This window comes from Eucyclogobius newberryi, unplaced genomic scaffold (genome assembly GCF_026437365.1).
Source record: "Eucyclogobius newberryi isolate DKJ021-1_F unplaced genomic scaffold, fEucNew1.0.hap1 SCAF_16, whole genome shotgun sequence".
NCBI classification, from domain to species: Eukaryota; Metazoa; Chordata; class Actinopteri; order Gobiiformes; family Gobiidae; genus Eucyclogobius; species Eucyclogobius newberryi.
In genome coordinates this window covers 11,696,535-11,720,528 of record NW_027315790.1, presented here as the reverse complement: position 1 = coordinate 11,720,528, position 23,994 = coordinate 11,696,535, and the positions used below count along the sequence as shown (strand labels likewise).

The 23,994-nt window shown below is 41.4% G+C and overlaps 1 protein-coding gene across 2 annotated transcripts in view; it reads right to left on the bottom strand.

The window, feature by feature from the left end:
- Window positions 1-23,994, bottom strand: part of gabbr2 (gamma-aminobutyric acid (GABA) B receptor, 2) — a 120,945-nt gene that overhangs the window by 72,672 nt on the left and 24,279 nt on the right. For both annotated transcript variants that reach the window (XM_072447560.1, XM_072447559.1), the window contains exon 2: window positions 10,378-10,515. In XM_072447560.1, the coding sequence (XP_072303661.1) occupies window positions 10,378-10,515 (138 nt within the window). The remainder of the gene's footprint in view (window positions 1-10,377; window positions 10,516-23,994) is intronic.

Here is a 23,994-nt window from a genome sequence, read left to right as displayed (position 1 = left end):
TGGAATAGGCGGGTCACATTTCTCATTGGTCAGCTTCACATCAAGGCACTTGTTTTACAGCTGGTATTTTTCCTAGAGATCAAGCCTTGGGTAAACATTACCCAAACTCCTCTGGGCTGTCACCCCCCCTCCTGGTAAACATCCTTTGGCCCATCTTTACGACCCCTTCACAAATGCAGTTTGTCACACACCCGTTCTACTCTTAGACTAATTATGCAGATAAAATATCACTATTATGCAGATAAAATACATCACAGAAATATACTCATATATATTCACATTTTATCACATATAACCACCTTATTCAGGCTCCACATCAGGACAAAACCTCAATAGAATTAAAAAAAAAAAAAAAATGTAGACATACAACAAGCATTGTTTTTATGATTGTAATTCATGTAAAATATTATGAGGGGCACGTAAGCCTCCATTAGACCATACCACTAGCAAAGAGAGCATTATGTGCTTGCATGCTGAATGTCGGATGAAGGTGAAGATATGAGGTGGTGGTATTCCATATAACACCAATATAGCGTCACATTTGAAAGCTCCATAAACACAATCTAATGCCAGTTGAGCCCTGCAGCAAGCATGTCTACATTCACACACTTTTCTCTTCCTCTATAGTCTTAGTGTGATTATATAGAGTTATATGACACTGGGCTGTGGACGTGTCTGTCATCTTAATGCTGTTCTCACACTCAGCATGCTGCGTTGTTATCTGCAACTCATCTCCAAGACACAGCCTCGTTCAAGGTCCCTCAATGTGAGACGGCCCATTATCTTTCTGCATCCCTGTCTCTGTGTGGACTCTTAAGATGTCATTGTGGCACTCCTCTGGTTTGTGGATGGTGTTTTTGGTTAGCAGGGATCAGGAAGCTATGTAGCAAACACAGTACATTTTTAAAAAATTAAGGCCATTATAGACGTTACAGAAAAGCGTCGATGTGAAATGTTTTTCTAAAACAAGCTACTGAGCATGAGGCACCTTGAACACAGCCAGAAATGTATTATGCAACTACTGTCTTAAGTGGCCTCGGAGGCACTAACATAGTGAAGATGCACACATGACAAATCTGTAGAGAACTTATTTGTAAAATGTGTGGGAAGCTGTGCCAGGACTGAATAAGCAGTGTAATGGGGCGAAAGAAACTAAAGAATATCATCAATGAATTGCCCTGTATTGTGAATTTGTGACTACACTCGCTGTAATAGAAAAATATTTGGTTGCAGTCATCAGATGACTACAACTAAATCTTTTTCTATCCTGGGCGAATGAGGGATTACACCGACTTGCACTCCCTGTACCCCAAACACACATGAGACAGGGCTCAGAGCATTGCTCATGTGGGAAAATGATTGTCCTTAAGTCAATAAGCCATAGATTTTCCATTACTTGACAAATAGTGACCACGTAGATGTTTCAGCCCTAAATATTGCGAAAGTGAAGTGCACTATACTTTCCATATAGGTTCAACTTAAATGTTCAATGATACATTTGCACTGCGTTGGGCCACTCCACTGGGGAGACAGAACCTCCTCCTCCAAATCTTTCTAGCAATACAAAGTTTTTTTTTTAGTCTAAACCTGTCTTATCTTTCAGAGCTTTCTTTTACTTTCCCTCTATCCCCCATGTTTTTGTAATATTTTTAATGTATCTATGAGACCAATCATGCAACTCCTGAAAGCACATTAATGTGTCAAATTTGGATAGATAAAAATCTTGTATCATTCTAAATCTTTTGTCTTTCCATAAATAAATTATTGCATCAGATCTGGCGCAAATAACTGGTTATCCCATATTGGACTTAAATGGATAAACAACGTCCTTTTAAATATTTCTTCACACGCCTCCGTACTCAAACAAGCACTTGTGTATTTTAAAAAATGTATTGATTTGACCAATTTTTAGTCATATTTAAAGGAATAATGGAGGATTTTGGCCAAATCTCATTTTCTCGTAGCATGGACAGCCGAGCAGTTCATTCACATGTCAATCATAAAACGCACCTACAGTACAGCTGCAGCCTCGTCGGCTCGTCCCCAGCAGAGCAGCACGTTTGCCTGGATGCGCATGCGTGGTTGATATGCCGGTATGTGTCTAAGCGCATGGATCTATTAAAATATAGTTCCCTCAGTCAGTGTACAGGACAAAATTAAGACAGAGAAAGACAGTTTGAGCTGGCTCAGAAGAGACGGAAATCTACGGAAAGAGAGATGCGATGCGTCGTGCTAATAATAACGCACGTGTAGCAACGAGGCTTTTTTGTGCTTCCGCACGAGGGTGAGTGGCCATGCACACTTCATTATTCCTTTAAGTACATGTAAGAAGAGATTCAACCAACAAGAATATTTTAGTAATCCACACATCAGTGATTAAAATTATTCATCTAATTATTCCCTTTTTTATGCGCAAGTTTATAATTGTATAAATATTGTATTATACTTACTGTATTAGTCACGTTGTCTTGTGCCAAGGAAGACTTGGGTAAAAGCACACAAGAAACCTTTCCCTTATAATGTTGATATTGAGGCAGAGGCATGTATTCACGGATTCACCGCTTACTCTGCAATTACAACAATTAGGCTGATTACTCCCACTGTTGTCTTACTTCTGTGGCAGAAAGCTATTAGGGTCAGAGCTACCAGACTCAAGTCACTATCAATGCTCTTTATGTGGCAATATTATTAGTGCTGTTTATCATCGGATCACTAAGCGTATGGGTCATGGGACATATGAACTCTATGCATTAATAGCAAAAGAAACAACAGTGCTTTTTGTTAACTTGCTGTAAGTGTTCTAAGAGCCAAACCTGCTCTATTTTTCATTCGAGCTGAAGAAGGAGGTGAAGAAGAAGAGCAAAGCAAAGTGGATATATCACATCTGCAGCCATTCCAGAGGAGTGAATTAGAGGAAACCGAATTCCGACACTGCCTCACCCTCCCCGCTGCTGAATCCCTCATCCATGCCTTCATCTCCTCCCGCCTTGACTACTGCAACTCCCTCCTCACTGGCATCTCCTCCCATTCCCTCCATAGACTCCAAATGGTCCAAAACTCCGCTGCCCGCCTCCTCACCCACACCCGGTCCCGTGATCACATCACTCCCGTTCTCCGCTCTCTCCACTGGCTCCCCATCAAGCAGCGCATAAACTTTAAAATACTCCTCCTCACCTTCAAAGCTCTTCACCACCTTGCCCCCCCCTACCTGTCTGACCTCCTCATCCCCCACCGCCCCACCCGAGCTCTCCGATCCTCCTCCTCTCTCACCCTGACTGCACCAACATCCCGACTCAAAACTTTTGGCGACAGAGCATTCTCCCGAACAGCACCCCGACTCTGGAACTCCCTCCCCCAACCTGTCCGCCACTCTCCCTCACTCACAACATTCAAATCCCGCCTAAAAACATACCTCTTCACCCAAGCCTATGACCTCCCCTACCCCTAGCCTCCTCTACCCCATTGCCTACACTTCTACCCCCTGTTACATCCCCATCTTTTTCTCTCTACTTCTTCTGTCTTGTTCATTTTATCTGTATATTAATGTGTTCTGTACGTGTTGTCCCCCCTGTCTGTAAATACCCCCCCCTTTTTTATTATGTTCAGCGTCTTTGGGTCACTGAAAAGCGCTATATAAATAAAAGTTATTATTATTATTATTATTATTTGTCGCCAAAACTCAAGGAAGGAAGGACCCTTATGCTGAAGCTGGGAATCATCTGAATTTCAACTAGCGTAACTTGAATGCAGTGTCAGGCATATACAATGCCCTGCATTGATGAACTGGAGAGGGTGGGCAAAGCAAAATAATTCACAACATTGTATCTCAGCAAATGCTCTTGCACCAGAGACCAAAACACTGACTGGACACTGACTGGGAATGAGAATAATGAATTATTCCCATTTAATGTTGTGGATTTGGAAAAGTGCTCTGACGGACTTATTGCTGCTGTAACCCCGTTCCCTTCAATGGAGAACGGAGGGAAAAGTCTCTCTGCTAAAATATGCTATAAAGAAGATTGATTTGTGTAAAATGTCCAATGTTCATGTGACCAACAGGTGGTCCCAATTCCCTGGGGGGGCTGAAAATGGCTTTAGTCTGTGTAGAACTTGGACATTGTTTCTTCGTTGTTGGTGGCCAGCCAATGAGTGGCCGTGAGTCCCTTTAAAAGATTGACTAATTTTGTAGACAGATGAAGTTGATTGGTCAAAGGAAGTGATTGAAATAAAAAAATGCCATGTAAAAAACATTCTGGGCTATGGTTTTAAATCCACTGATGCTTCAAAGACCGCTCGTCTACCCACAGGTGTCCTAAGCAAATTTGTCACATGGGGTCTGGATGGGGTCTGGAGCGCTCTCGAAAGATGTGAGGCAGGCTTCTGCTCTTATAATCCCTATGTTTATATGCACACTAAGAAAACTAGAACTGGCCTAGTCCAATTTTATTTTGTTATTCAAAATACATGTAAACCCCGAAACTACAATCGACGTGTCGTGATTCAAATCTCTAAGATCCTTACAACACATATGGTTTAGTTTGTACTCATATCCCTACTGCATGTAAATGTTGTAAGTACAGTCTGATCACATGGAGCAGACTGCATTCAACTGCACGAGGTCAGAAACAGCCACAAAAATATAAGATAGGAGTTTGGATATGATCAGAGGACATGGCCCATGGGGCATGTGAATTGTGATTTTAATGCCTTTATTCTTTAAACATTGTGTTCAACAAGTAAATCTTCATTGGTTTAAGATTAGGCTAATCTGGCCTTTCATTTGTGGCAAGTGTAGGCTTCTAATGTAATGCTGTGAGGAATATGGTGTGTTTCAGTGTGTGCAAGTTTGTTATCGATACTCATAGACATCAGAATATTGCATGTAAACAATAAACAGTGTAAACAAAAACAGGACACAGGCCTGACTGGATCAGGAGGTTCCACTCAGTGGAAGGGCTTACTCAGAGTAGGATAAGCAGTCAAGTTATCTTTTTCTACAACGTTAGACATAAGGCACATTTTAGTACAAATCTATTGAATGAATAAGTGAACACATTATTATTCATATGGTGCACGGTGGCAAAGGCGGTTAGCGCTCTTGCCTCCCAAGAAGGAGATCATGGGTTCGATTCCCGGACCAGACCAACATCACATGATCTCTCTGGGTGGAGTCTGCATGTTCTCCCCGTGTTACCGTGGGTTCTCTCCGGGTTCTCCGGCTTCCTCCCACCGTCCAAAGACATGCATGTGTTAGGCAAAATTGGTGACTCTAAATTGGCCCTAGTGAATGAATGTGAGCGTGAACTGTCTGTAATGTCTGTGTCTCTGTGTTGGCCCTGCGACAAGTTGGCCACTGTCCAGGGTGTACCCCGCCTAAGGCCCGAAGTCACTGGGATAGGCTCCAGTCACCCGCGACCCCGAAAGGGAACAAGCGGTAGAAAATGGATGGATGGATGGATTATTATTCAGACTGGTAACACAGAGAAAATCTCAAATCTAAATTTACTAATTATGAGTTGGTGACCTCATAATTCACAGACCTGGCCAAATCAAACAAGTAAGTTTGAACTCCATCTGACACTAAAGTGACCTTGAATTTTAGACATGTCTAGTTTAAAATGTCAGCCTATTGGTTGGAGTCTGTTTGTGGCAAGCTCTGGCTTTTAAAGAGTAACTGAGCGAGTGGGAGGCTGAAGAGAAGAAGAAAGTGCTGGTGGTTACTTTCAATTATGTCCTTATCCATATTTAATGTTGTTTATTGGAGCTAAAGGTCATCCGCACTGTGTTTACGTGTGCTTCTTAACACAGAGGGAAGCTGCCGGCGCCCCACTGCTATTGGCGCTACTGTCTGTTTAAAAATGCACGTTGCTCCACCACAGGATGTGCTGAACCCCCGTTGGAGTTAACCTATTGAGCTGCAAATATCATGTAACACAGCCAATGAAATTCCACAGCTCATGATTATTAACTTCCAACTCAATCAGCAACAAAGAGGAACAATATCAGTGCCGTTTAATCAACCAAGAAATGTTTTTTTTATTTAGAAACTTGGTTTTACACCAATAAAGGTTTGTGTGATTCAAATGACAATCAGGATCATTAGGTCAATTAGATTGACCACATTTCAGGCACTAAAAGGGAAAAGTAAATGTGTTTGCATGTAGACAGAGACAGCACTCAATAGGGCTAACACCTAGTTGCTTTATACCTCAGGGGTGTTTCTTCATGAAATGCTTCCATGAGCTGAAAATACTTCTACCTGTGAATTGGTAAGAACACACTGACCCACTTTCACATTAGTCTTTGGCTCTTCATAAACAAACATGTCGGGGTTTGACTAACTAAAGAAGACTTCATTGCGATGATGAAGGTGAGCAAAGGCATTGGGGTTGCAGGCTCCTGAGCTAGCTCTGCTTTGTCTCTCAGACCCCGCTGCATGCAAACCACTAAAAGGAATGAATTAAAATTTTAAACTGAGCTGCATCGGGCTGACTGCAACTCAGGACATTTATATATAAAACATCGTTTTCCAAAGCCAGTAGACTATGAGTCACGTCATTTTTGCACTGTCTGTTAAGTTTCTCTACATCTGTAGAGGGTGTTGCAGTAAAAAAGGTAGCTTAGTGTTGACGTATTAAAAACATTTTAACTTCAATGTGAGGCATTCTACTAATTAATTAATCGATTAAGCAATTTTTCAGTTTGTATTGAAGGTTTTCATGACTGTGGCAACATCTTTCTTTTGTGATGAGAGGAATCACTAACAGTCATTGAAGTCAACTTCATAAAACATCAGCTCTGACATGGTTTAAAGGGTGAGGCTAACCACAGACCTAACCACAGCCAATGGCAATTCTGGGCCACTCTTTTCATGACACAGCTTTCTCCCCTTGAGAGTGATGAATAAGTGGGAATGCCAGAGCAATGATAAATTTAACCAAATTTAAAACTAACAAATTCAAAGTATTTTATCTTTTGAGCGATGGAAAGTCCTTCCCCAATTTGAGTCATTTGCAGAATTTGAATTAACCATGCTAGTTGTTAGCTCAGTTTTTTATATTTACTTTTGGTAAAGACAACTAAAATCTTGTATCCGCCATATTGTCACCACTCATATCATTTCAAGTTTCTCTGCACTGATCTGCTACGTCAGGGTTATTAGCAGTTAAATGTTGTGTTTTCATGAACGTTGAGCACATATTTAACTTAAAATATACATTTACAGCTTTATACCCATTAACAGGCGCAAAAGAACCAGAGTGATTTGTATTTTCAAAAGATCAAATGGAAATAGTACAGGTGGTGAGTGTAGAGAGTACAGAGTACAGAGACAATGCATGGAAAGTCCTGAAAGCACTCAGAGCCACTTGTATACCTCATTCAGTCCACTTCCCGGGATAGTTTCCTAGTTGGGGCTCCCCTCCGCCTCAGCTCTCAGAAGGCAGGAAGTTGATGTTTCAGATATTAGTGAGCCGTGTCAGAGAGTTAAACTGCCCTGTATTGATCCACTAGCTTCACTCTCCAGCAGCCCTTCTGGTTTTAATGGCTTGTAATGGAGCTGCCAACCACTATCCTGTTTGGATATGGTCTCGAAAGGTCTTACCAAGATGTGCAGGATAAGTTGACAATGCAATTAGATGAGTGCTCACCCCCACCCCCTCAGATTTTCAAAATATCAGGCAAGAGCAGCACATTTTGAAATTCAGATATCGTTCTTAAATAACCATGTGGCACAATGTTTTTTCTCACTCTGTGCCCCTAACTGAATGTGTGCATGCTTGAGTACTTCTGTGATGTGTGTCCAAAAATGGGGCATTCACGTGATGGTGGTAGACACTCATTCACTAGCTCTCACAGCAAAATAGTCAAAGCTTGTGCTCTCTCTGAGTGCCTATGAAGTATCATGTTTCCTCAATATGACACCAACATTTGCAACATCACATCCAAGCTGCTAATGGTTTGCATTCAACAAATGTTGTTAATGAGTTAATTACTGTGTGTGTGTGTGTGTGTGTGTGTGTTTTAGATGGCATGTATTCTGTGCTGAGAATAGGTACAACAGTTTGTGAAGGCGACAGTTTAGGGTGCTGCAGTCGGAACAAGCAGCGCTCATGACAAAAACATCTGATTAGCTCTTGCTAGCATGTAATTAATATCCTCTTTCTGCCTCTATTCCCCTGAGCACAAGAAAGAGAGACACTGAGACAATTTGACTTGCAATTTCATCTTCATCTTACTTTGTAACTATTTGTACTTCTGCTAAATATTTCACAAAATCCTAAACAAATCAAAACAAACACTCCCATCTATATTTAAAATGGCTTTCAGCACTGACTAATAAAACAATGGCAACAAAAATGATAAGAGACCGATAGTGAGTGTTACAAAGAAAGTGCTCATTAGACCAGTCGGGCTTCATTTTCTCTAGAAAAGTACAATAATATAGTTTGAGGCATTTATTTAATTGACAATATTGAGAAGATGAAGTGTTATTGATAGACCTATCTGCTGTGACACTCTAAATTCTATGCACAATTTTAGCTTAAACTTTGAAAGTAATGAAAGATAGATGAAGTGCACAGGAGGCTCTGACGTAAGCGAGGCAGAATACGACAGTATCACATGCTTTATTGAAAGACTCCGTGAAGCACTCTGTGAGGAGGATGAAAAAAGCAAAAGGATGCGAGCAGGTTTCAAAGACAAGGTGACTGTGATTAGATTGCCCTTTACCCAAACAGCTGGTTAATGAAGAACTGGTAATCAATAGAGCAAGTATCCAAGAAGAACAGACTCCAAATGCACATTGATTGCTTATGTTTCTGTAACATGCCTCATAATAGTTCATACCTTCTATAATGGCTTTAACAACATAAAGACAGAAAACAACTACAGCTTCAAAATGACTGCTCACATAATTGCTTGATAGTAAATGTCTTCTTTATCTTTAAAATGACAAGATGATTGGGAGGCAAGTTTTCACTGATAAAGATAAAACATTCATGCTGATAAAGGGGCCAGTGAGTTGCAAGGGGTTTGCTGGGGCCACTTTCTGAGCCATCTACACAAAATAGAGCTCAGTTCAGAGAGCCAGAGGGCCCCTCATAAGTTCACCAAATAACAGCATGTTTGGTGGGAACAGATACCTGTGCCAGCTAAGCATTCAGATCTGAGCCAAATGCTTTCTTATCCACGTCATGTGAGGAAAACACAAGATTAATCACACTGCTGCCAAATGGCTGCCAAACCAAAGCATTGTGAGTTGAAAATAAAATAGTCCAATCAGAGGCATTTGTGGCTGATGGCTGCTCACAAACACAGCTGCCTCTCGCAGTGTTTCTTCGAATCCCACTTTTCAGCTCAGTGTTTGCTGCCGACACCCTGTTCCTCTGTCACTGCCTCCATCCATGTGGCGCCATCTGTCCATCAGCCATGATCCCATCCACCATTTTCCTCTACTGTGCCGTCATTTTTCTTCAGCTCGATACTGTGACGAATGTGAGACAAGTGTATGCACACAACCCAACACAAAGCTTGTGAAGAAAGCACTTTAAGTTCAGATCAACCCTTTTCTGGCCTTGGACAAATACTGAAACAGGCCTCTGGCATAGCCTAATTTAAAACACCATCTGTTCATGTGGGTGCCCCATAAAAATCAAGCTATTATCTGAAAGCCTAACATTATTCATTGTTGTTTAAAAAACAGTTAATGTGTCAAAACTATGTGGTCTGTGCACTGAAACAAACTAGAGCAAATGCATTGAAAAGGTTTACTAAAATATCTTTCTATCAACATAATGGGAATGGCTACAAATCAATGACCTTCATTATCAACCAGGCTTTTTTCCCTTAATTTCAAATGTGAATTAAATGTCCACTCTCCGTCTTCATTTTGCCCCGTACACTGAGGAAACTATATTATGATAGATCCATGCGCTTAGGCACGCGGAAACGTGGGCACGAACCGCACGCGGCTGCAGGTGAGCGATAGGTGCGTTTTATGATTGATACGTGGCAGGACAAATGATTTATCTACACCACGAGGAAATATGATAAAAAAAATTGCTGAAAAAAATCGTCCATTCCACCTTTAATAATCTCGGAAAAAAAATTAGAAGCTATTTCGAGCGCAGTGAAGTTGTCTAGTGACTCATTCTCTTAAAAGAATAGGTGTCTATATCTCAACATCTAAGTCAAAGCATTGTGTTTAGCCTGTAAAGACCAGGACCGTGTGCACAATCCTGCACTTGAAGTGGCAGTGTAAGACATGTGTTTTATAGTACACATACAAATCAGAAAACATCCTGCATTGTATTCTGCAAATGTTTTAGCACAGGCGTTCATCTCAAATGCGACCAACAATAATAAATGCCAACCCACCTGCACCAAGTTCCATCCCTCCAAGGATTCTGCAATAATGGAGGTCACAGACGGACAGACACCTCCAAAAATCATCAGGTGTTTGGGGCCGTAGCATATGGCATCAAAAAAGGCCCGCAGTCCCTTGGCGTTGTCACACTGTGGAAGAGAGAGAGAGTTTACTTTAGATTTGTGAAACAGCGGTCGAGTGATTAAGGCGGCAGCACACATGCCAGGCTCCACATGCAGGCGGCTGCAGTGTCGTGAGTTTAAAAATTTACTGCATGTCCTCCCTTCTCGCTCATCCCCACTTCATGCTCAGCTGTCCTGTCTAATAAAGCCTATGGACCAAAAAAATCCTTGAAAAAAAGAAGATTTGTGAAACACTGAACAGTTCTGAACATACACTGTATATATATATATATAGTGATATATATATAGTGATACAATACATTACTAAATATATATATATATATATATATATATAAATATTATTTAGCTGATGGAACTGACTTAATACTAATTACCATTTAACTTGTTATAGTCAGAGAGATTTTTAAGCCTGCATTATTGCAGCCCAGTCTATATGCATCTAGTCAAACACTCATGTAAAACAATACAGCTCTCAAGCTGCAGGCCCCCGCTCTGATCCACTGCTGCAAAATGCAGCCAATTCATGTCACTATAGCAACTGGAAAAAGAGTGTGTAACAAGAGAGAGAGAGTGAAATCAAAGAGAAAGTGTGTAGGTTTCTATTGATTGCCACATGAGCTGACTAACTGAGTTTTGCTGTGATTTCCTGATTTCCATAGAGTATAATGATATTCCTATCAGCACTAAACACTTCTCCCTCAGTATTCTATTACTGTCACTCCATCCAAGGCGTGATGTGCAGCTGCAGAGAGGCCCTGAATGGCAGGTGCGCTGTGTGTTTGTGCCTCTGACACGGTCCATCTCATCTACAGAGTCATTTGACCTTGTTAGCCATCGGCCGGCAGCTGAATGAGATTTCCCACCCAGCAGCAGCACAGTGGGCCTCCGCACTGGAGATTGAAATGAAAATCAAATGTCCTATTAGAGTGTGCAAGACAGTACTTGTGATATCAAAGTTGTGTTAGAATAAGAGCCTTCAGTTAAAGCAATAACGTTTAATGTCATATTTATAGGGCACTATAAATACAGCACACAGTTGTAGTCCAGATGTTTACTGTCTGGACAACACACTGCTGTAGTTTCAGAACAATTCAGAAGAACTATGAAGACAGATATTATTTCCCAATGTGAGCTAAATATGTTCATTCTAAACTGTCCATTGTTTAAATTTAGGAGAGCAGGTCTTATTTCTTTGTAGAATGTGCCTTTCAGATGGCAGAAAAGTTGACCTGGTTTATAGATAATATATCTGGAATTAATGAAGTGTATCCATACAAAATAAAAACTGGTACAAAGTTAAAGCATTATTTTTCACAACGGATTGTTAAGGGGGGGCTATTCCTCGCACTGCACTTTTATGGACTGAGATTTCTGATGTTTCTCCAGGGATCTGCTGTAGCCACATTTTGTGGGTCACTGCCCCGAGTGCTGCGATGACCACAGGCACCATCCAGTCCTTCTCCAGCTACTCTCTTAGCCCTTGGTATTTCTCTAGGTTCTCGTGTTCCTTTTTCCTTATGTTGCCATCACTTGGTTTTGCCACGTCCACCACCACGGCTTTCCTCTGCTTTATTTAGCTAACTCCCATAGCTAGGATGCACTGGGTCTCAGCGTTGCCGGGACTTATTGTCACATTAAAAATCAAACCAACCCGGGGCCCTATGTAAAAAGAGCCCCCCCCTAGTGCTATTTCTGTAGTCACATCATCACACAGATGGAAAAACAAAATGCGAGTCAGGCCCAATCTGAGAAATGTGATTCATATTCCCTGTGAAAAGATAAAGCCCAGTCCCACTGAAACTAGTCTGAAACTTGCTGTGCTAAATGTCAGATCCTTATGTAACAAATCTCTCTTAATTAATAATTTTATTTCTTCTTATAATCTTGATTTTATGTTTTTAACTGAAACATGGCTTGACAAAAACACAGGAAATGTAGTTCTGATAGAATCTGCTCCTCCCAACTTTAAGTTTGAATCTGATACACGAGAAAACAAAAAAGGGGGTGGAGTCTGTGCTGTCTTTAGAGATGAAATAATTACCCGCAGGTTGTCTTTTGGGGTGTTTTCATCATTTGAGTATGTATCCTTTAAAATGGAGCTAAAACGGTCTCCATCCATTCTCTTCATTGTTTTATACAAGCCTCCCCAGCACTGCCAAAGTTTTATTGATGATTTTACTGAGATGCTTTCAGCCGTATGCACAGACTTTGATGGTTTGGTCATTACAGGTGATTTCAATGTGCATGTTGATAATATTTGTGACAGAAAAGCTAAAAAGCTTGATGCTGTCCTTGAAACCTTCAGTCTTACTCAGCATGTGAGAGGCCCCACCCACAGCAAAGGACACACTTTAGATCTCATAATTACAAAGGGGGTAAATATTTCAAATGTTAATGTGATCGATGTTGCTCTGTCTGATCATTTCTGTGTCTTCTTTGACCTGTCTGTTTCTCCCAAACCACCGGTTGGTCCTGCAGTTGTTCAGAGGAGACACATAAGTGACGGCACAGGTGCACTGTTTATGGAAATGATAAACTTTGAAAACGTCTCATGTTCTAATGTAAATGATTTGTTGAACTCTGTTACATCTAGTGTTTTGAATGTTCTGGACACCATCGCCCCTATAAAGGCTAAAATGGTTAAAAATAAGCAGAAGGTGCCGTGGAGAAATGATGATTTGGTCAGGGCACAGAAAAGGGAGTGCCGCAGGGCCGAACGGAAATGGCGCAAGTCAAAGCTCCAGGTTCAAAAAGAGATTTACAAAGAGAAGCTGAACATCTACAACCTAATCTTATGTAGAACTAGGGAAAGATATTTTTCTGAAATAATTGGAAGCTGCAGTAACAACTCGCGTGTCCTGTTTGCCACAGTAAACAGATTAACAAACCCTCCAGCTCAGCTGCCATTAGAACTCATTTCCGCATCCAAGTGTAATGAGTTTGCATTATTCTTTAATGACGAAGTTCAGGGCATTAAAAATGCTATAAATCCTACAATGCAAAAAATTACCCTAAAACCACCAAGACACTTAGAGCTAACTCACTTTGCACCAGTAACTGACAAAACTGTCCATGAGATCATCACCAGTCTGAGTTCATCTACATGCTGCCTCGATGTGTTACCCACCAGATTTCTAAAGTCTGTGCTGAACAGTTTGTTAGCACCATTCACTCACATAGTTAACATGTTGCTTCAATCTGGAACATTCCCAATGTCTTTGAAAACTGCGGTCATAAAGCCTCTCCTAAAGAAGAGCATTCTTGATGCCGCAGTACTGAGTCATTACCGGCCCATCTCTAATCTGCCATTTTGGGGCAAAGTCCTTGAAAAGGTTGTTTACCAACAGCTCACAGATTTCCTCTTAATAAACAACTCATTTGATGTTTTTCAGTCAGGTTTTAGACCTCATCACAGCACTGAGACTGCTCTTGTCAAGGTGACAAATGACATCCGCCTGAACACTGACACGGGCAAAGCCTCAGTCTTAATTCTGTTAGATCTGAGTGCTGCTTTTGACACTGTCGATCATGGGATCCTCTTACAGAGACTAGAGGACTGGGTGGGCATCACTGGCACTGCCCTAAACTGGTTAAGGTCCTATCTGGAAGGCAGGAAGTACTTTGTTGAAATTGGTAGCTGTGTCTCAGACCACATGACCCTGACCTGTGGAGTGCCCCAAGGGTCAGTCCTGGGTTCCCTTCTGTTCAACCTCTACATGCTGCCGTTAGGTCAGTTGATACGCAGTGAAAATGTGTCCTATCACAATTATGCAGACGACACTCAGATCTATGTTTCACTATCGGCAGGTGACTATGGACCAGTAGATTCTCTCTGTCACTGCATCCAACAGATCAGTTTGTGGATGCAAAACAACTTTCTCCAGCTGAACTCAGACAAGACTGAAATAATCGTTTTTGGCCCACAGAAACAAAGAGAAAGTGTTAAAGGTCACCTCCAGAGTCTCGCTCTAAAACCTACAAACCAAGTTAGAAATCTGGGGGTAATAATGGACTCAGACTTGAACTTTAATAGCCACGTCAAATCAATAACATCAGCAGCTTTTTACCATCTAAAAAACATTGCCAAAATCAAAAATATAGTGTCAAAACCAGATTTAGAGAGACTTATCCATGCGTTTGTCTCCAGTAGATTAGACTACTGTAACGGCCTGCTCACTGGCCTCTCCAAACGAGCTGTAAAACAGCTGCAGTACATCCAGAACGCTGCTGCTCGGGTCCTGACTAGAACCAGGAAGTACCATCACATTAGTCCTGTTCTTAGGTCTCTGCACTGGCCCCTGTGGCTCAGAGAATAGACTTTAAAGCAGCTCTGCTTGTGTACAAGTCTCTCCATGGCCGAGCACCAAAGTACATCTTGGATATGTTAGTGCCATATGAACCATCTCGGACTCTGAGGACCTCAGGGACCGGCCTCCTGCTGGTGCCCAGAGTCAGGACACATGGGGAATCTGCGTTTCAGTTTTATGCAGCTAAAATCTGGAACAGTCTTCCTGAAGATGTGAGACAGGATCTACTCTGACAATGTTCAAATCTAAGCTAAAAACAGTTTTGTTTAGCTGCGCATATGACTGAAAGGATTTTTTCTTTGCACTCTTCTCTTTTGTTTGTGATTTTATTAGTTTAGACAATCAGTTGGATTGATAATTTTTAATTTTGTTAATTTCATTGTATTTCTGTTTCGTAATTTCTTTGTGATTTGAATGCATTTTTCCTGCTGTGTGAAGCACTTTGAATTGCCTTGTGTATGAAATGTGCTCTACAAATAAACTTGCCTTGCCTTGCCTTGCCTATTTACCACCACAATATCTGGTTTACCATTACCATTCGGTCTGTCTGTATCTAGAAGCCCAACAGGATCTTGGCTCAGTCGTTCTCCACCACCTTTGGAGGTGTTTCCCACTTTGTCCTTGGGGTCTCCAGCCCATACTCTGCACAGATGTTTCTGTACACTATGCCAGCCACTTGGTTATGGCGCTCCATATATGCTGTCCCTGCCAGCATCTTACACCCTGCAGTTATGTGCTGGAATGTCTCAGGGGGCTCTTTACACAGCCTTCATCTTGGGTATTGTCTGGTGTGGTAGATCTGGGCCTCTTTTGTTCTGGTGCTCAGGGCCTATGGAGTCATGATCAGGGCCTCTGTGCTGTCCTTGAGTCCAGCCCGCTCTAGCCATTGGTAGGATTATTTGACATCAGCCACTACAGTTATGTTTCGGTGGTACATCCCATGTAGGGGCTTGTCCTCACATGATGGTCCCTCCTCCAGCACCTCATCCTCTCTTCCCTATTGCCTGAGACATTCATTTAGCAGGTCATCTGTTGGGGCCTTGTCCTTGATGTACTTATGGATCTTTGATCTTTATCCTGGATAGTGACTCTCACGTCACTCCACGGCCTCCTTCCTTATGGCTACTGTACAGTCTCAGGATGCTGGATTTTGGGATGGAACCCTCCATGCATGGTGAAGAGTTTTCGCGTATTAACATGTGTGGTCTGTATCTCTTTCTTTGGCCACCTTATCATTCCTGCAGGGTATCTGATCACTGACAGGGCGTAGCTGTTTATTTCCCTGGACTTGTTCTTGCCATTGAGCAGGCTTCTTAGGACTTGCCTCACTCGTTGTAGGTAGCTGTTGCCACTTTCCTTGTTACCTCTTCGAGGTTGTCATTTGCAAGTATCTGCTATTGTCCCGTCAGGGAGTGAGACCCCATCTGTGTGGACAACCTTCCCTCTCTTAGTCACCATCTGACAACACTTCTCAAGCCAAAACATACAAAATTGCCCAGTAAGCCTTAGTTATGGTTGGTCATTCTGAAAGACAAAATATGTATGTAAGTTACCTTCCTCAGGAATGTCCTCTGTCTGCAGCGACACGCCACTTTTATCTGTTGATCTTCCCAGATGTGGCCAGTCTGACGAACAGGTCTGATGACAGGTTTGCCAGCTTGGCCACACCCCTGGATGCCTGGGGTTCCCTGGAATCCCAGACATGTGAGAGCATGAGCTTTCATGTCCGAGGAGGCTTCTGAGGAAGGTGACAACTGCTTTCCAAAACCTTAACCTTACCTACTTTGTCTTTTAAAAAGTAAATAACTAAAACTATACTATATTCAAAATAAATAAATACATAAATACACCTGGAAGTAGACAAATGCAGTTATGATAAAAATCATTTTACAGTCCCATAGCTTCAAAAAGTGGGAGGATCAGTCAAACACACAGGCCTGATTCTTGTCCAAGTTTGCGGACATAAAGTTGACACACTGTTGTTAACAGAAATCTAAATTATTAGTTCAGTTAACTTTTTAACTTGGTAACAAGTTTTCAAAGTTGATGTACAAAAGCTATTCAATGCAACTATATTACAGTGTTTTTTCAGTGGATCAAAGATGATATGTTGAGAGAACGTGTTATCTCAAATCCCTAGTTTAAAGCTCAAACTTCATTTGTCCGTGCATGCTCAGTAATAAACGTACACATTTAATGTAAGGGGCTTCCCACCCTCCTCACAGCAGCTATGCTGACTAAACATGTTGCACTTACGGTCTGCAGCTTTATGTCAAAATTTGCTCAAATTTCAGTGAGTATGTCGGTGAGTATGTGACTTCTATGACTATTTGTTATACTCCTGCTGTATGATATTTGCCCAAGTAATTACATAAAATTGTTACACTGTGTAGACCCGGGATGCCCATTACGTCAGTCGCGATCTATCTGTCAATCTCAGAGGCAGTGGGGGTCGATCTGTTTAAAACCAGCGTGAGGGAACCGCCAGCTACAGTCAATGCAAACATTTTGCTATTGCGACTCAAGCCCCTCCCCTGAGTGTCATGGAGCTTTTCTCACTAATATAACTGATACAGTATTTAGAAGAGCTACATTTGAAGTGTTGATAATCTTATGGGCCTATTTCTATTATTTAGTTGTGGCCACTATATTTTACTATCTAAATAAAGCAATAATTCTTACAACTAACAAGTTTCCCAGTTTTATGTTGTTTCTCTGTTGAGTAAGTACCTGTGTGTAATCTCATTAAAACTAGTGCATTAAAAACTGTGAACACAGTATGATAATGTTAAATAAGCTAATCAAATATCCGGTTAAAACAGATAAAAACTAAATAAATACATCAAAAAGTAATTATAATTCAACTAGAAAAATCCTTTTTTTATGAATGATGAAAATCAGCGCCTCCAAATCCAAGGCCATGGTTCTCAACCAGAAAAAGGTGTCTTGGAGATGATCGTGGACTTCAGGAAAGTCAAAGCCCCCCAGCGCCCCCTCACCATCTCAGACTCCCCCATCTCCACTGTGGACTCCCTCCGCTTTCTCGGTATCACCATCACCCGGGACCTCAAGTGGGGGCCCACCATCAGCTCCCTCATCAAGAAGGCCCAGCAGAGGATGTACTTCCTGCAGCAGCTGAGGAAAGCAAAGCTGCCAGAGCAGATGATGGTGCAGTTCTACACGGCCATCATTGAGTCCATCCTCACCTCCTCCATCACCGTGTGCTACGCTGGAGCCACAGCCAGGGACAAACAAAGACTGCAGCGCATTGTGTGCTCAGCTGAGAAGGTGATCGGCTGCAGACTTCCATCTCTGCAGGCCCTGGACGTCTCCAGGGTTCTGGGATGTGCAGGTCGGATCACAGCCAACCCTTCTCACCCGGCACACGGACTATTTGAGCCACTCCCCTCAGGCAGGAGGCTACGGTCCATTCGGACCAGAACCTCCCGTCATAGGAACAGTTTCTTTCCCTCTGCTGTTGGACTCATGAACACTGCCTAACCACTTTGCACTCACTGCACTGTTCACTTCTTATTGCATTACATATTTTATTTATGTACATATCAAGCCTATTTTTAGCTTTGTTTTAACTTTACTTACTTATTTTTTCATCAGATCACCAGAACAAGTTCCTATGTTTGTACATTTTTGTTCATTGAAAATGGCAATAAACCTTGTTCTTATTCTGATTCTGCCCGGTGGGTGGGGAGTCCTTGCCACAAGTGGAGGAGTTCAAGTATCTCTGGGTCTTGTTCACGAGTGAGGGAAGGATGGAGCGTGAGATTGACAGTTGGATCGGTGCAGCGTCTGCAGTGATGCGGTCGCTGCATCGGACTGTTGTGGTGAAGAAGGAGCTGAGTCGAAAGACAAAGCTCTCGATTTACTGGTCAATCTACGTTCCTACCCTCACCTATGGTCATGAGCTTTGGGTAATGACCAAAGGACAAGATCGTGGATACATCGAGGCAGAATATTACTGTAACTAATAATACAATGACTATGCTACTAAGTCTATTTGTATCTTATTAGTAAATTTAAAGTCCTTAAGAGTCCAAAGAAAGTCCAGGGCAATGTGTGTGTATGGGGCAGCAAGTGAAAAGGCGTGAGACACTAAGCTCGTAAAAAACAAAGATGCTCTAGATTGCAGCTAAATAGCCATCTATCCATTTACAGTCCCTGATTGACAGTGGCTTCTCATTTCTGAAACATCCATGTGGAAAGACAAATCCTGTGGTTGGGGAAAATACGCCAGTGTGTTTGAGAATGGTCAACTCATATGCAACAAGCAGAGAAAACCTATAAGCAGAATCTATTGTGTGTATATGTATATACACACAATAGATATATATATATATATATATATATATATATATATATATATATATATATGTATGTATTCTACAGCAACAGTCTTAAAACCTCTGAACTCTGAAAGATACAGAACTCACCACTCTAAAGTAGGATGGTAATCATTGGATGTGAGAATAGCGTTACCTTTTGTTGCCTTTCTTTTTTAACTTGAGTCAGCTTTTTTTTCTCAACCGTGTGGACACCCGCCGTTGGTCTGAAAATGATATTATGACCACAAGAGACCATTAAAGAAGAAGCTATTCGAAAACCACTTTATTTCCTTGAGTATAAGATAAGTTGCTCAGACATTCAACTGGTTACCATGCAACAGAAAGTGTATGTGGGCAAGCAAAGCTGCCATTGTCAGTACAATAGAGCTTGGTGATAGCAGTTTTAAGCAGATTTATTGTGCTCCCTGACAATGTCCTGGAGGTGGTTACGATAATGTTCCTCCACAACCTTCATGGCAGATAAACTGCTTTACAGTTTCGTAAACAGAACCAGCAGGATGTGCTCACGTGCTTTTCTGTAGACACCCAGGACTGCTGCTGAGCTCCGCATACAGAAGGTTATGGAGCTTATAAAACCAAATGAGTGGCAGTCAGCAGTTAATCATCGTCATACTAAAGCGGAATGTGTGGTCGTTAGTGGGAGATGAACAGAAGCTGTTTCCTAACATGCTCCATCCTGTTGGACTTCAGATGGGCTCACATGCACACAATCTGTCAAAGCTGTTCAGTGCGTTGTCATGCCAACAGAGTGACAAATCCACACTTTGTGCACCAGATATGGATGTCGCTCCAGGACTGTGTACAGATGGCTATATTTAGACACTCATTAGGCAGTACTTTCTCTTAGACAATCAGTATTTAGTATTCTGCTCTAATCAAGAATTTCTGGAAGTGAGGTTCTCTTATCTTATGTTATCTTATGTTATCTTATGACAATTATGATACATTAAAGTCACAAAATGTGTCGTTTAAAGGACATTGTATGGGGCATCATGAAAGAAATGTAAAATCAACATGTATATGAAATCTTGCTTCCAAAAATGACACACATGCTCTAACACTCTGCATAGGTGCAGAGCAAAACATAGAAATGCACTGGTATAGAACTGGTTCAAAAATGTAATGTAATTGTGGTTACAACAGGAGCTTCTTTGTGATCAGTTCTCATAACATGTTATTGTACATAATGTCTCTTTGACAATCTGACATTTGGAGTTTGCACCAGGGCCCTTACCTTTCAGACAATATTACTGATGGGACTGACGCTTCCTGCTCTAGACATTGTCTCCATTGCATTTGCTTCCTGGTGAACTTTACAGAAGGCAGCTCAGAGTATTTCTTATTGACTCATCACTGCACAATGACATTAGCCTACTGTTATTGTGCAATTGATAAATCACTCACTCGATAAACTGTCTGTTAGTGCAGCCACAAAGTGAGGTGATAGAGCCATACAGTTTTGAGACTCTTTTCATGAGATAACAGCCCATCCAACAAGGTAGAATTTTACCATAAATCCAAATCATTGTTTGTGAAGGCTTATAATATTACTGGAGTTAATTGTTAAATATGTAGGGATTGGGTTGAAAATGCAAAGACTGCTCATTGTACAATTTACAAGATACAAAGTTCAAATGAGAGGTTATTCCAATTCATAAATATAAAACAAACAATAAAAGCAGACTAAATGTACAGCAAAATATAATTAAACAATATTGATGATGTATAGACGTGGCTTTAGGCTTATGTGTGAAACATGAGTTGAACAGGAGTAATTGTATGTCAAGTTAACCATGATGAAATGCCTTGTTAGAGCCACAAACACAGGCAGCAGCACCTGCCCCTGCTTTAATGGCAAATTACTGCACACAAATCATCAAGCTGAGTCCCGTCGTCCCACACACGTTTATCCACGCACAGAACACAGAGCTGTGCTGGGGGAGGGGGGGTCTGCTGTGATGTCACAAGCAATTTGCCTCTAACAAATGGAGGAGAGCCCCCTCGACATGCGGGGCCAGCAGTGTCATCAGCTCAAGCCCAAAGATGACCCCCTCTCTGGGCAAGTGTGACCAAATGTCATAGGATTCAAGGTACTACACAGGCTAAAGCATGCCAATGGAACATAGTATCTGCCTTGTCCACTCAGATGAGCGACAGTCCAGTACAATAGGTTCTAAATGTTATAATCTACTTATTTTTTCTGATAATGTATCACATAATGCTGTCATTTTGAAATAGTTGGTTTTATTTCATTACATTATTTCATACAAATGTTTCAAAAAAAAAATTGTTTCAAAGAAATATAGGTTAGGCAAGTCTATATTATGACTAGGACAGTGAACAGTGACATTCTACCAAGAATTCATAGGTGAGCGAGATTGAGAAATTGTGAACTATAAAGGGTTGTGTGTTTGCAATTGGACCGAGCGCCATGGATTGGGAGAATACACTATGTTTACATGCACAGAGAATTTGGCATGAGCTAAAAAAACAAAAACAAATCAGCTCACTCTTGTCCCAGTCTACGGTAGTAAATAAAAAATAAATTCCCAAAAATAGTACTTATAAGTATTCACAACCTGTGCTCAATACTTTGTTGAAGCATCTTTGGAACTAATTAGAGCCTCAAGTCTTTTTGAGTATAATGGTATTCAATGGTACTGCTACAACCATTTATCGGCAGTTTTTCCATTGCAGAACCTCCCTACCCCAATAAGATAGATTGGTGAGCGTCAGTTCAGTTATTTTCAGATCTCTCCAAAGATGTTCAATTGTGTTCAAGTCTGGGCTCTGGCTGGGCCACTCAAGGACATTCACAGAGTTGTCCTGTAGCCACTGTTTGTTATCCTGGCTGAGTGCTTAGGGTCGTTGTCTTGTTGGAAGATGAACCTTCAACCCAGTCTGAGGTCCCAGAGTGGAGCAGGTTTTTATCAAGATGCATCTGCACACTGCTACATTTATCTTTCTGTTGATCCTGAATAGCCTCCAAGTTCCTGGCGCTGAAAAACATTCCCACAGCCTGATGCTGCCACCACCATGCTGCACTGTAGGGACGGTACTGGCCAGGGGAGGAGCGGTGCCTGTTTCTTCCAGACATGACGCTTGCTATTCAAGCCAAAGCGTTCAATGTTTGTTTCATCAAAGACCCATGGTCTGAGTGTCCTTCAGGTGCTATATATATATATCTATATATATATCTATATATATATATATATATATATATATATATATATATATATATATATATATATATATATATATATATATATATATCTATATCTATATCTATATATATATATATATATATATTAATGGCGAACCAACCGGACACAGTGGTAGTTGACAAGGGTCAGAGGAAAGCCATGGTGGTGGACATTGCAGTGCTGTGGGATGGTAACATCCGGAAAAAGGAACATGAGAAACTAGAGAAAGACCAAGGCCTCAGAGAGGAGCTGGAGAAGGCCTGGATCGTGAAGGTATCGGTGGTGCCCGTAGTGACCGGAGCACTTGGGGCAGTGAACCCCAAACTGGAGGAATGGCTTGAGCAGATCCAGGAAAAACATCAGCATCTCGATCCAGAAAAGTGCAGTGCAAGGAACAGCAAAGATACTGAAGAACCCTCAAGCAAGGACCCGAGCCTGAAGGGGGATAAATAGAGACTGCCCGCAGAAGGTGAGACAAAGTTGTTATATGTATGTATATATATATATATATATATATATATATATATATATATATATATATATATATATATATATATATATATATATATATATGATGAAAAAGGGATGGGCTAGGCTGCAAAGAAAATTAATTTGTGGACAAAGCAATGTCATACAGAAAATAACTTAAGATAACATAACAAACTTGTCTTCGTATAGTGGTTTGGTGGCAGCTGATTTGCTGTCTCTCATTGAACATTTCACTCAGTAGAATTCAGTCTGCCCCAGTCTGAGGGATGGCAGTTTGCCCTTGGGGTACTCATTCAACCAAAACCCAGTGCAGAGAAGGGGACCTTACAAAATCTGTTATGTGGATGTTTCATATAGAGAACATGCAATACGGGCCCACAAAGATGGTGACAGGGCCCAGTATCTGGTACTACATCCCTGACCAGGATTGGACACACTTTACTAAATTAAATACTAAAAACATATTTCAGGGTAAGCAACTCTGGTCTATAAAAACTAACAGTATGGTGGCTGAGTGGCTTCAAAACACCAGGCTGTATCAGGATTATCAAGGACTTTCAGTATGGAGTTTGCATGTTTCTCCCCGTGTCTGGGTGGGTTTACCCAGGAGCTGCACTGGGGCCCCCACTCTTGACAGGCTGCCGCAGTGACAATAAAGGACTGTAAAATACAGAGAATTTATTTTCCTATGGGAAGTATCTTATAATACAAAAAAGCCAGAAACTAAATTCTGAAATAGATGTAAATTGGCCCATATTGCCAAAGTCACAGTAGTAGTAAACAGACACCACGACAGATAAGCAATCTGTTCAATGCAGAAAGTTGTGTAAAGCCTATTGCAAGTTGTTTTTGGCGCTGGCTGGAGAACAGGTAATCCCATACTGAATGGAGTTCAATGATCCTAATTGTAACCAAATTTGTGACACTATGATTGGAGGATACATTAAACTGACCAGTGTCTAGGAAGCGTTGATCCAAGTGTCTATCGTAGTGTGTACAATATAGGTCAGCATAGTCAAAGTGTGCCTCTGCAGCAAAGGGATTCTTCTGTCCATGCAGATCAATCTTGTTACAGCAGAACAAACTCCCAGCATTTTTGACTCCCCAAACATCACCATTCACCAC